Consider the following 12,282-nt stretch of genomic DNA (forward strand, 5'->3'; position numbering starts at 1 on the left):
CTCACTTTCTCTACTTGCTGACGTGACTGTCCTGGAAGAATACGACCGCGGGCTGCAAGAGGAGCGTGGGTTTTATGCGAAAACAAGGGTTTGGGGTGGGACTGCGTGAATAGTGCAAGAGGACGCGGCAGGTTGTTAACTGCATTCCTTTCCTAGAATCTCGTCTAACAGGACCTCACATTGTCTACTTACCCTATAGTGTTCCTGCCTAAACCCAGAGAAGTGCAGTAGCGAAAACATGGCAATGAAAAGGAAAGTTTTAAGCATTGAAGAGAAAGTTAAAGTGATTCGTGAAATATTGTGTGTATTGTCAGTGAAAAGCGCTCTAATATGTCTTTGATATTACACATTTGGGCAATTCCACGTTAATGTTACGTTAGTCTGTACTTAACTACGTATTTCACTAAAAAATGCAACATTTTAACTCGGTTTTTGGTAGATTTTTACGTGACTAACATAAGGCTACTGTGGAAGTGCCCATTTCGGTTACAACGACATTCGTTTATAACGACACTATTTTTAGGTCCCTTTGACGACGTTATAACCAAGTTCTACTGTATTTTTTTTTCAATAGCCCATTGGAACTTACTTTCTGGATAACCCTCATATTATAGTACCTGTGCAAAGTTAAAAATGAAATAATTTTGTGCAAAATCTTGCATATGCTTTTTCTCTAGAGAGAAACTATTTTTCATACATATTATTATAAAATACAGCACACTGTAATTATTAATATAAATCTGCAACAACATAAGGCATTGACATGACAGGTTAAAACTACTAGTATGAATGAGGAAATAAATTACCAGTTATGAAGTAGTCAGAAGGTCTGATTTTTGTCGATGACAATAACATCCAGCACTATTTTATTCATACCTCTTTCACCTTGGTCCACTCTGCATACTACAAAGTTTATAGTACAATCCATGTTTGGACAACAGTTCACTGTGGGTACCCATTTCAGCAACCTGCCCATGATTCATTACAAATATCACATCAGCATCTTGTATGGTTGAAAGGCGATGTGCAATTATGATACAAGTGCGGCCCACCTTTGCTTTGTCCAGTGCTTCTTGAACGACCTAAAAGAATTAATACATTCTTATAATTTTTCTCAAGCACTGTTACATTCCACATTTGTGGTGCTCCATGCTGGGTATCTCTCAAATTCTATTAATTTTCTTAAAATCTGGTGCAGTCACATGTTCACAAGGCATAAACACTACAAAAGGATGCACCTCAAAACAGTTTATCATATATGAGTCTAGAATATACATCTGCGGAAAATACAAGATTGCAACAACTGACTTCATGATATAGATTATCACTTGAATAGTTTTAACCGTATTTTACAAAATAACTCTTGTTTTATAATAAGTTTTATTTCATTGTAATTTATACCACGTGTTTTATAATATGATAATTGTCAAGTATCCAGATTTACTATGCAATTGCAGTTCACTAGTGTGTAAATATGATGGTGTATTTGCCTGGTGATGGCTATGAATAGTCAAAACATGTAGCAAAGCTAATTTAGCCTTGAACACTGTATTGTTGTGTTGTGACAGACTTAATAAAGAGCTGTATATAATAACACAACAGGATGCATGAAAAAAAAGCTACTTATTGGTTGGTAACCCCTCTTAAATTTATTTATTCCTCTACTCGTATACATGTTTCCAATGGTCTTGTTCTTGCTATTCGTTGCAAGCTCATTAATTTTGTCTTTCAGATATTCCCTCTTTTTGTTCCTGAAATGCCTCTTATATTGTTCAGACTATCCAAATTTATTTCCCTTGGATCCTGTAACCACTACAATTTGGTTTGTTTCCTCTGTCCTAAACATTCTGAGCATTCTTCATCGAACCATGGCTCATGCTTCTTCATTTCATAATAACCTAGACTCTCTTTGGCTGAAATGTTGATATTCTCTCTAATAGTTTCCCAAGTTCTCTTAATATCCACCTCAGCATCTAAGTTTTCCAAAGCTGTGAACTATTTCAGATTTCAACAATTGGTCTTTACTCTCTACATCATTTAATTTCTTGAGACCGAATGTCTTCATATAAAATTTCTGCGTTGTTTGTTTATTCACTGCCAGTCTCTCCCTAACTTCACGATGTGTTCTCCCGAATGATTGGACATCGAGTCCACTTGAATGCAGTCTCCCAGTTATCGAAATCATCATCATCATCATCATCAGTAATTTGTCAAGACGACAGGTCCACAGTCTCTTTCAAAAAATTTCCTCCAATTAATGCGATCTAGAGCTTTCTCCTTCAAATGACAGTATCCTCTTCTGTCCCCAAGGTCATCCAGCATCTTCTTACGTCTTCTTCCTCGTCTTCTTGTCACTTCTATCCGCCCATCTATCTTTCCTTCGATAGCTTCTTTTAGAAGGCAGTTTCTGCGTAAAACATGACCAATCCAATTAGCCTTCCGTTTTCTTATTTCATGTAGGATATTCCTCTGCTCACTGACTCTAATTAACACTTCTTCATTTCTCACATAATCGGTCCAACTGATCTTCTCCATTCTTCTCCAACACCACATTTCGAAACTTTCCAGATGTTTCTGATCTACTGCCCTAAGTGTCCATGTTTCAGCCCCATACAGAGCTATGCTCCAAATGTAGCATTTCACTAGTTTCTTCCTCAAATTTAAGTCCAATTTGCTGGTAAAAAGATTCTTCTTCTTGCTAAATGCAGCTTTTGCCATGGCAATCCTGGATTTAATTTCACAAGTACACCTTCCATCATCTGTTAACAAGCTACCCAAATATTTAAAACATTTCACATTCTCCACTTGTTTTTGGTCTATCTTTATTGTGACTGGGGTTGGTTGTCTCGAAATTTTCATTACTTTTGTTTTCTCCACATTCATTTCCATGCCATAGCACCTTCCAATTTCAATTAGTCTATCAATCATGCCCTGTAGCACAGTTTCTTCCTTAGCCATTAACACAAGGTCATCTGCATATTTCACAGTTTGAATAATTTGCCCTCCTACTTTGAAGTCACCGAGCCCATCCAGAGCTTCCTTGGTAAGGCATTCGCTGTACAAGTTGAACAGAATTGGTGATAAACAGCATCCTTGTCGAACTCCTCTTCCAATCTGCACACTTCCTGTCTCCCCCCTGTCCAGTCGTACTCTAACTTTCTGATCCATGTACAATTTGCTAATCAATCTTCTTTCATGCCAATCGATACCTGTTTCTTTCAGGATCTGCATTAATTTGGTCCAGTTTACCCGGTCAAATGCCTTCTGCCAGTCTATGAAGCAAACACACAGTTCTTCATCTATCTCCAAAGTTCGTTCCGCTATAATTCTCATCATCCCAATTGCATCCCTGGTTCCTTTTCCTCTTCTAAATCCAAACTGATCTTCTCCAAGTACATCCTCTATTTTCCTTTCAATTCTTCTTTTAAGTATCTTTGCTATTATCTTTGCTGTATGTGCAATAAGACTTATTGTGCGATGGTCGCTGCATTTTGTAGCTTTTGTCTTTTTCTTTAAGGCAATCATTGTAACTTCTGTAAAGTCCTTGGGCCACTCTCCACTTTCATATATGGTGTTCATTAGTTTTGTCAGTGTTTTCAAACCACCTTCTCCCAGTAACTTGAGCACATCTCCAGGTACATCATCATCTCCTGTAGCCTTTCCCTTCCTCATTTCCTTGATAGCTTTTTCCACCTCACTTTGTAAAATATATGGTCCTTTCTCGTCTGTATCTACTTCTTCTTCCGGTTCAACTTCTAAGGTTTCTGGCCGATTAGGTCGATCATATAGTTCTGAAATATAATTTTCCCAAATTTTCAGCACTTGCCTCTGATCTACTATTCTATTCCCCTGGGAGTCTTCGATGCCAACATTTTGAATCCCATGATTCTCTTTCCATCCTAGTTCTTTTGTCTTCATGTACATCAAATCATAACGGCCTGTTCTTTGAAATTCCATAATCTCATTACATATCTTCTCAAGATATTCCTTTTTGGCCCTGTCCGTGGCTCTTTTCAATTCATTCCTCAGTCTCCTGTATTTCCTCCTGCCTTCTTCATTGTTGACATTCTTCCATTTTCTTCGCTCCTCCATTTTACTCATCATCTCCTGTGTAACCCATGGTTTTCTTGCTATCTTCTCAACTTTACCTACCAAATCACTGATAGTATCTAACATGCATTCTTTTATATCGTTCCACTGCGCTTCAGCATTTCCGCTTTCACCTTCAATTGCACCGAGTTTCTCTTCTAGAGTCTCTTGCACGCTTTGTCTTTGAGCATATAACTTCTCCAAATCCCATCTGGGTCTGCGCTTTCGAAATCCTATAATTTTCTTCAACCTGGTTCGGAACTTGGCAACCAGCAAGTTGTGGTCAGAGTCAATGTCTGCTCCAGGAAGCGTCTTCACATCCTTCACACTGTTTCTGAATCGATGTTTCACAAGGATGTAGTCCAGCTGATGCCTCTTCCAATCCCCAGGTGCCTTCCATGTGTAAATTCTTCTCTTTGGCTTCTTGAACCAAGTGTTGGTAACAATCAATCTTATCGAAATATGGTAAATTTTATTGTGACTCCATCAGGAGATCTGCGAGTAAATTTCTGAATGTTATGATGTGGGAATATTGTACTTTTGACACATTTTTGCATGTGGTAGAGTTTACTACTATAACTCCATTATCATTACTAATTTCATGTAAACTCTCATTCCCAGTTGTTGGTTTGAAAGTGTCACTGAAATCTCCTAACAAATTTTTCATATGGTATTTAGACAATTTATCGAATACATGTTCTAATTCCTTGTAGAACCTATCCTTCATATCATCAGTTTTATCCTCTGTTGGGCATGAATATTCAGAACAAGATCACACCAGTGCCCTCTTAGTATTACATATGACATCTTATCATAAACAAACTCTACCCTTTTAATTGCTGATATGAACATGAACCTAACACAGGATTCTTATTCCCCTTTCCATAGAAAAATGTATATTTGGCTGCTGGTTCAGTGCCACCTCTGTCCTGTAGTCCCACTATATGTAACTTATATTTTGACATTTCTTTCACAACTTTCAAAAGTGAACCTATCCTATACAGATTTATCACATTCCATGCACAAATTCTGTATTTAAGCATCCTTTTGCAAGCCATATTAAAACATCTATGTGTAACACAGTCCATCAATAATGCAATGAACTGTTCTTTTTTCTTCCACTTATACTTTAACACAGTGGGGTGCCATTCATGGAAACAAGGGAAGCATTTCTTTGGTAGTTAAGAAATGAATAGAAAAGAAGTCATATATAAATAATTCAATTTGAATAATAAGGATTTGAATATTATCATTTGGCGTGTGTTCCTGGTCAAGGCCACATGCCTCTCCCTCCTTAACCGTGCTTGGTGAGACAGACCAAGTTTCCTTCGTTAATCTCTGTAGGAATTCGTCTCACACGAAGTGGGCAGGGAAGCAACTTTTGGTTTGCTGGCTAATGCCTGTGATATGGAAGCTAAGGAATGTGTTCTTTCAATGGTTATGTGAAAATTAACTGTTTATGTGTGATTTCAGTCTTGTTGGGTGTTATAGGTAACATTAAGTTTTATTAAAATATTGTAAGTGCATATTTATATGACATAAGATTGTATTTGTGATCGTATTTTGACGCATCAGAAAGAAGCTAACCGCGTTTAAGGGAAGCAAGTCTGATAATGTGGTAAGAGTGGCAGGGGCATGAACAGACTACACGCACAGGCCACAGCTAAAATGAATGCTGGCAGACAACGTGACTGTGACTGTGAAATCGAAAGCCTTTTAAAACGGGGGTTTAATAGCAGGGACTTTTCTGAAAAGGAAATAATTATAGAAAGAGGATGACTGACATGAGAGGTGCCAGAAATTAAAGCACAAACCAAATTATGTGTGAGGAAATTTAATTTGGAACATTATTCTAAACAGAGTGGCTATCCAGTTGCTGTAATATAGGAAAATTGTTGTTGGCCATGCCTATTGTTTCTCAAGGAAAAAAAAAGTATGGAACAAGACTGGGTTTGGTGATATCAACAACCTTCATAAAGCATTGAAACGATATGAGAACTCTCAGACACATATTATTTCAAAAATGCAACTTGTTATGTTCGGGAAATCTCGAAATGACTGTCAATTTGACAATGAAAAGTGCCTGACAATACAACATAGAGAAATAATGAAATGCTTGACTGATATCATCTGCCATTTAGGAAAGTGGCAACTTGGCCTCCGTGGTCATGATGAAAGCGTGGATTCTATCGACTGAGGTAATTATGTGGAATTAGTTCACTTGTTGAGGAAATGTGATCATAAACTCAATGTTCACCTTGAGAACAGTAGTTTTTACAGGTTTATCGAACAGAATACAAAACGACCTTACTGACTCAATAAGTGACATAAATTTTGGTGAGTTGATTGCTGTCAGTTCGTTTATTAGATACCATTGCTTCCCTTACCAAAAATAGTATCGCATGCCACTGCTTTAACACAACAAGTTTTGGCCTTAGATGGCCATCTTCAGGTTTCTTAATATATTAACTCTTTGACTGGCGCGAAGGGTATTTAAATCCCACCACTGTCCTGGCAGGCCCTTTAAACCTTATGTCGCTAAAATGCATGTAGTTACTTTTTCCTAAACAACTTCAACAAAAATTGGTTTTTAAAAACGAAATTTTCAGGAACTAATTAAAATACAATACTTTATGCAATAAATGCCTTTCCATACCTCTTTATTAGTTTTTCTTCGTGTGATAAACATTGAAACATGAAAGTTTGCAGAGAGCCACACCACAGCCTGCACACATGATACTTGTTTCTTTTCTAATCTTGTGCTTAGCACTCACGCGACACTTTCTCAGGACACCATTCTTCTTGTTACTGGGAGGAACATGGACCATTTTGTGAATTTTCAAGCCACCCTCTAGACGATTTACTGGCTCTTTCACTGGTGGTCTTTTCAAGGTCGAGGGCGGAGGCGTGACTGCATTCAAGTCTGATGCAATAGATTCGTCATCCACTTCATTCCTTGACTTTTCTCCCTCTCCACACTCTTTGTTTGGTTCAGTCATTTTTCTACACAGTCCAATATAAAATCTTTGAATCTGTAATTTCTCTTCTTGTATTTTTCGTTTGTTGTGTTCTTTTTGAATAGAATGAAACTATTCAACCTCAAAGACATGTTTTGTCCATACCATGGGTGTGAAATAGGGGCCTAGTGGACAAATATTCTTCAATTTCAGGGCGTTTGTCGATTCCTGTCATGAACACAATTCCTAAGTATGTCCAGATTTCATCTGATGTGACATAATTGTAATTGTGTTTTCGAGAGTGAGGAGCTAACTCATGTGTGTTGAAGTGCTGGTGAGCATAGCGATTGGTTTCAGTTGTGATGTGATTTACCAAGTCGTCATCCAGAAAAAATTTTAATCCATGAAAAGGGATGCATTTTATGTGTTATATCAATTTTGATCCCGAAACTATTAGCAAATGAAAATATTGGGGGTACAATGTCTCCGTACGTTCATGAGATGGGCGTGTCAGGCACCGCACTCGTGGTAGGTAAATGTTCATGATTACTGTCTTGTGGATCATTGTCTATCACTGTATTATTGTCACTATCAACTTCATCCAATTCAGGAATCATTATTTCATCGCCACTATCATCATCAGAACAAATCTCGTTCACAACATTTTCCAGCTGGTCTGTAGGAACACGAAGACACTTGCTGCAAGAAGCCATGGTGAAACTGAATGAATGTGAAATATTTTCTGACCTTTTCCTTCTCAGAGGGTTCTGACAGTAATATAGACCCCCACAAAGTTTACAAGGGTTCTTTACAAACATGCACAAAAACTATCATATATATGTCTTTGGTTGATGAGTGCCAAGAGAGCAAAGAAGGGAAGAGATTGTCAAAGCGTTAAAACACGCCAACGCCAGGGAACGGCTGGCATCGTCCGGGCGTTAAAACACGCCCGCGCCAGTCAAAGAGTTAAAACTGGTACACTGCATTAATATGTGTTAACATCACACACTGTAGTCCACTTAATATAATAATATAAAATAAAATAATATAAAATCCATTAAAATTTTCATTACTTTGGTGAAATTCTATTCCACCTCACAAGGGGCGTCATCCATTTGTTTAGAACTATATGTTTCTCTCCATGTGTTTTATTGGAGCAGCCCATTTTTATGATTGTCAGTCCGTCCTGTTACGTCTGCAATCTGTATTCTATGAAATGCCACGTGTTTATATTGCTTTTTGATTGTTGATATTAATGTTATGTTATGTTGATTTACTTTATACTCACATGCCCCTTGCTTGTGCGCTGTTCACTCTAGCAGCGTGTGGTGTTGTCTTCACTAGTGCAGATGTGGAGTGTTTGCTTCCGTGAAGAGTGGGGAGGGTATAGTGTTATTTTGTGTAAAGGTTGTATAATTCTTCAAATATAGGATTGTGTGCGTCTCGATATCAGTGTCATTCATATGTAGATTTCCCTTACTGCTTTCGTAAATATGATACTCCTCAAGTGTATTAAAATAGCTTCCCTTCCTCTTAGCTATTAACTATTAACTATTTAGTAAATTGATTGTATACATATCCAATAACAGAAAAAGCAAGAGACGCAGAAATGAACACCATTCAAAACATACTGTGCCGTATTGGCTCTATGCAAGAACTGTTGAGCCACAGAGGCCTCGGGGGACGCGCGCAATGTGAGAGTTGCGGATTGTATTGGCGCGTTGTTAGGCGACAACTCTGTGAACGCTTGAATTGCGCAACAGGAAATGTGAGTGACGTCACATACCCCACTCATCCCATAACTACACAACGCTTGGTAAACAACCCTCCCTGCTAGGCTGTGACGTCATGCAACAGGCGAGTCTGTGCAGAGACTATTGCTAGGCAATCGGTAAACACAATGTTATGCAACAGTGGTAGCTATCACATAACTGTTTCCTGTGTTGTTAGTGCGGAAGCTACATAATGAGGGGTATTCATCAGAGAGAGTGTTAAGAGCAGTATTCAGTATGAGTTGAAGTCCAGCAGCTACGAGTTGAGTTGTATTGAGTGAATGGAAGTGACTACAGTAGAAGAAGTAATTGGGACACTGAAATTGTGAATTGTGTACGTGTAAGAGTGAGTGTTCAATAAATTCACTAAGATCCAAAAGGGCATGAATTTATTTGTCACGTTACATACAGCAACAGGTGACAATAATATATAATAATGAATATGATTTAAACTTAATTAGCAAATCACCCCCCCCCCACCAGAAAAAACTAAAATGAAATACACATGCTGACTCGCAGCAACAAAAAACAATGTGGGTTGCCTTCATATACAGTGGTAGGGAAGTAAGAGCAATTACAAAGCCTTTTCGAGACATGGAAATCAAAGTTGCCTTCCATATGTGGAACACAATACAGAATATATTAAGGCCACAGCTGCAAATAGATAAATATAGTAGAAGTGGAATTTATCAAATGAAATGCCTGGATTGCCCACTAAAGTATGTTGGACAAACAGGAAGAATATTTAAGACCAGATATAAAGAATGCATTCATGACATAAAAAGTAACAATAGTAACTCGGGATATTCAAGTCATATATTGAACACTGGACATACATACATCAAAATAACAGATACCATGGCACTTATAACAGGGAGGAAAGGAAAATATTTGAATACACTTGAGAAGTATCATATTTACAAAACCAGTAAGGGAAATCTACATATGAATGACACTAATATTGATTCACACAACCCTATATTTGAAGAATTATACAAAATTTACACTAACACATACCCTCCCCCACTTCTCACAACCAAGGCATATAAATATAGAAGCGAACATACCACGTCTGCACTAGTGAAGACAACACTACATGCTGCTAGAGGGAACAACACACAAGCAAGGGGCATGTGAGTATAAAGTAAACCAACATAACATTAATAACAACAATCAAAAAAACAATATTAATATGTGACATTTTGTAGATTAGAGATTGCAGACGTTAATAGAACAATGGGCTAATGAACATAAAAACAAGCTGCTGCAACAACACATGGAGAGAAACACACAGTTCTAAACAAATGGATGACACCCCTTGTGAGGTGGAATAGAATTTCACCAAAGTAATGAATATTATAATAGAAAATTTTAATGGATTTTAGTTTATTATAAAAAGTTGACTACATCGTGTGATATTAGCGCATATTAACGATTAGGGGACGGGCCATTTAAATTTCGGTAGTGGCAGTGGGACGGACTTAATTTAAATGCCCGCTTGTAATCATGTTACTCAAAATGCTGTGATTTCTACAATTTTTGTGATAAACGAACGAAATAAACGCTACTTTTATCTAGAAATTATATAGAATCAGATATTGTAATTTACAGATTTTAGAATCTGCAAAAATTGTTACACTGATTCCAAAAAAATTTTTTCCCCAATTTTGAGCGTCTGTCCACAAAAATGCATAAAGCTTCTGCAGTATAAATGCATGGTGCTGACGCACTGTCTGTGTTTTTTATCTGGCAATAGGAGAAGATGTTTACGTACTGCACATTCTCCTGTCACGTAGGCTTCCTGTATACCCGAGTGTGGGCGAGTTCTTATCCTACATTGCCTTATGAAACTCTGTTTATTCACGTATGTCGGACTATCCACACAGAGGCAGTTCTTGGAATATCACCTCATTCCACTTGCTTCCAGGTCCCTTCAGAATAAACTGTAACGCATTCTGAATGGTGTGATTTACGAGCAGCCTCTCAATTTCGACTTCTTCAATGTGAAAAGGGGCCATGGTGCATAGTTGAAATTGCAATGTTGTATAAGCGTTATGAATAGAGGACACTACTCACCATCACTGGCTTACTTCCTGCTAATATGAGACTAACATTGCGTGTGTGCGCTTCGCGTGAAAAACAGAGTTAATTACGGACAAAGTGCATGAATTGCAAAAGACGGGCTCTGCATTCAGTGACATGCAACATTCAGTTAGATGATGCAGGAGGGAAGACAGTCTACTTATAAGGCTGGTGTCCAAAAATAATGTAAGTAGAACAAGAATTTCTATCTTAAAATTAGATTTTAAAACACTGTGTGCACGCGCAGCCTGCGAATCACCATACGGTGCCCTTCGGCCATCTCAGCATAATTTAAAGGTCCCCATACGGTGTCTTTCGGCTCATAAAGGTTAATGCAGTGTAGCAGAGAGAAAGACAGAGAACGAGAAAACCTCTGGACGATGAGGAGAACCTGAAGTGGCCAATGAACATATTAGCCAAATTTGAGACCTGCGTGAATTTTCTTGTTGTGTTATAAAAACACCACGCAACAAGTGGTGTTAGAAGAGGTATGGCTCAGATTCTGGGAAAAAAATTATTGGACCAAGGGCTACAATAAAAATGGAGTCCCAACAAATGATGGAACTCCTGCTGGCCATGCATGAAGAAATGAGAGTGGAATGGAAGGCTGACCGAGATGAGTGGAAAGCCTGGTGAGAAGAGATGGCCGCCACATGAGACAAAAGGATGGACACCAGCCACAAGGAGGTGATGGCCAAAATTGAAACCAAAGGAGATGAAGGATGATGGCCTGCTGAGAAACGACAGAAGCACATCTGGAAAAAAGCTGACCTCAGTGGACAGGAATCCTGAGGTGGCACAAAAAGAAGAGGCCCCCATAGAAGACACCGAAATAATGCTGGTCAGAGGACCGATGAAGAGGCATAGGGTCCCACAGAGGGACGAACTGCCGTGTGAAAGTGGCATGGCAGATAAAGCAAAAAGGCAGGAAGGTGTCCCATTGTGCAGCAGGGGCACGACGAGGGAGATATTTTCCGGGAAAGACTGGCTGTTGCCTGAAGAAGGACAGCCTGCAGTGCGAAAGTGGCACAGCCCAAGGAAAACTCCGTTGAAAGGGTGGATGCTCGTGAAGGGACAATGGGCGAAACAGCAATGTTACAGAGGAACAAGGATTGAGACCTACAGAAAGATGACCGGACATGAGACTGTGAAGCGAATTACTGAATCTCCTGTCCCATCACAAAACACAAGAATTGGACCTTGTGGAGGGGTCGACCGCCGCCAAAGTGAAAGAAAGAATGAAACAGCGCATAGAGGAGGAGCCGGTAATGTAGAAGCACCGGCCTCCCCAGTGAGAGTGAAAGTGTGAGAGAAAACGTTGGATGAAACTGAGCTGACTGAACAATGCCATGGAGTGGCTCGGGACGAGCACCCCTGAAGGA

General features: G+C 38.8%; 1 protein-coding gene across 1 annotated transcript in view; it reads right to left on the bottom strand.

The window, feature by feature from the left end:
* Positions 1–501: 501 nt before the first annotated feature.
* Positions 502–12,282, bottom strand: part of LOC111862666 (ATP-dependent translocase ABCB1) — a gene marked incomplete at its 5' end in the record, with an annotated part of 76,692 nt that continues 64,911 nt past the window's right edge. The window contains 1 exon segment of the mRNA XM_023848216.2: positions 502–1,082. Within this exon segment, the coding sequence (XP_023703984.2) occupies positions 882–1,082 (201 nt within the window).

This window comes from Cryptotermes secundus, unplaced genomic scaffold (assembly GCF_002891405.2).
Source record: "Cryptotermes secundus unplaced genomic scaffold, Csec_1.0 scaffold1104, whole genome shotgun sequence".
Classification (NCBI taxonomy): domain Eukaryota; kingdom Metazoa; phylum Arthropoda; class Insecta; order Blattodea; family Kalotermitidae; genus Cryptotermes; species Cryptotermes secundus.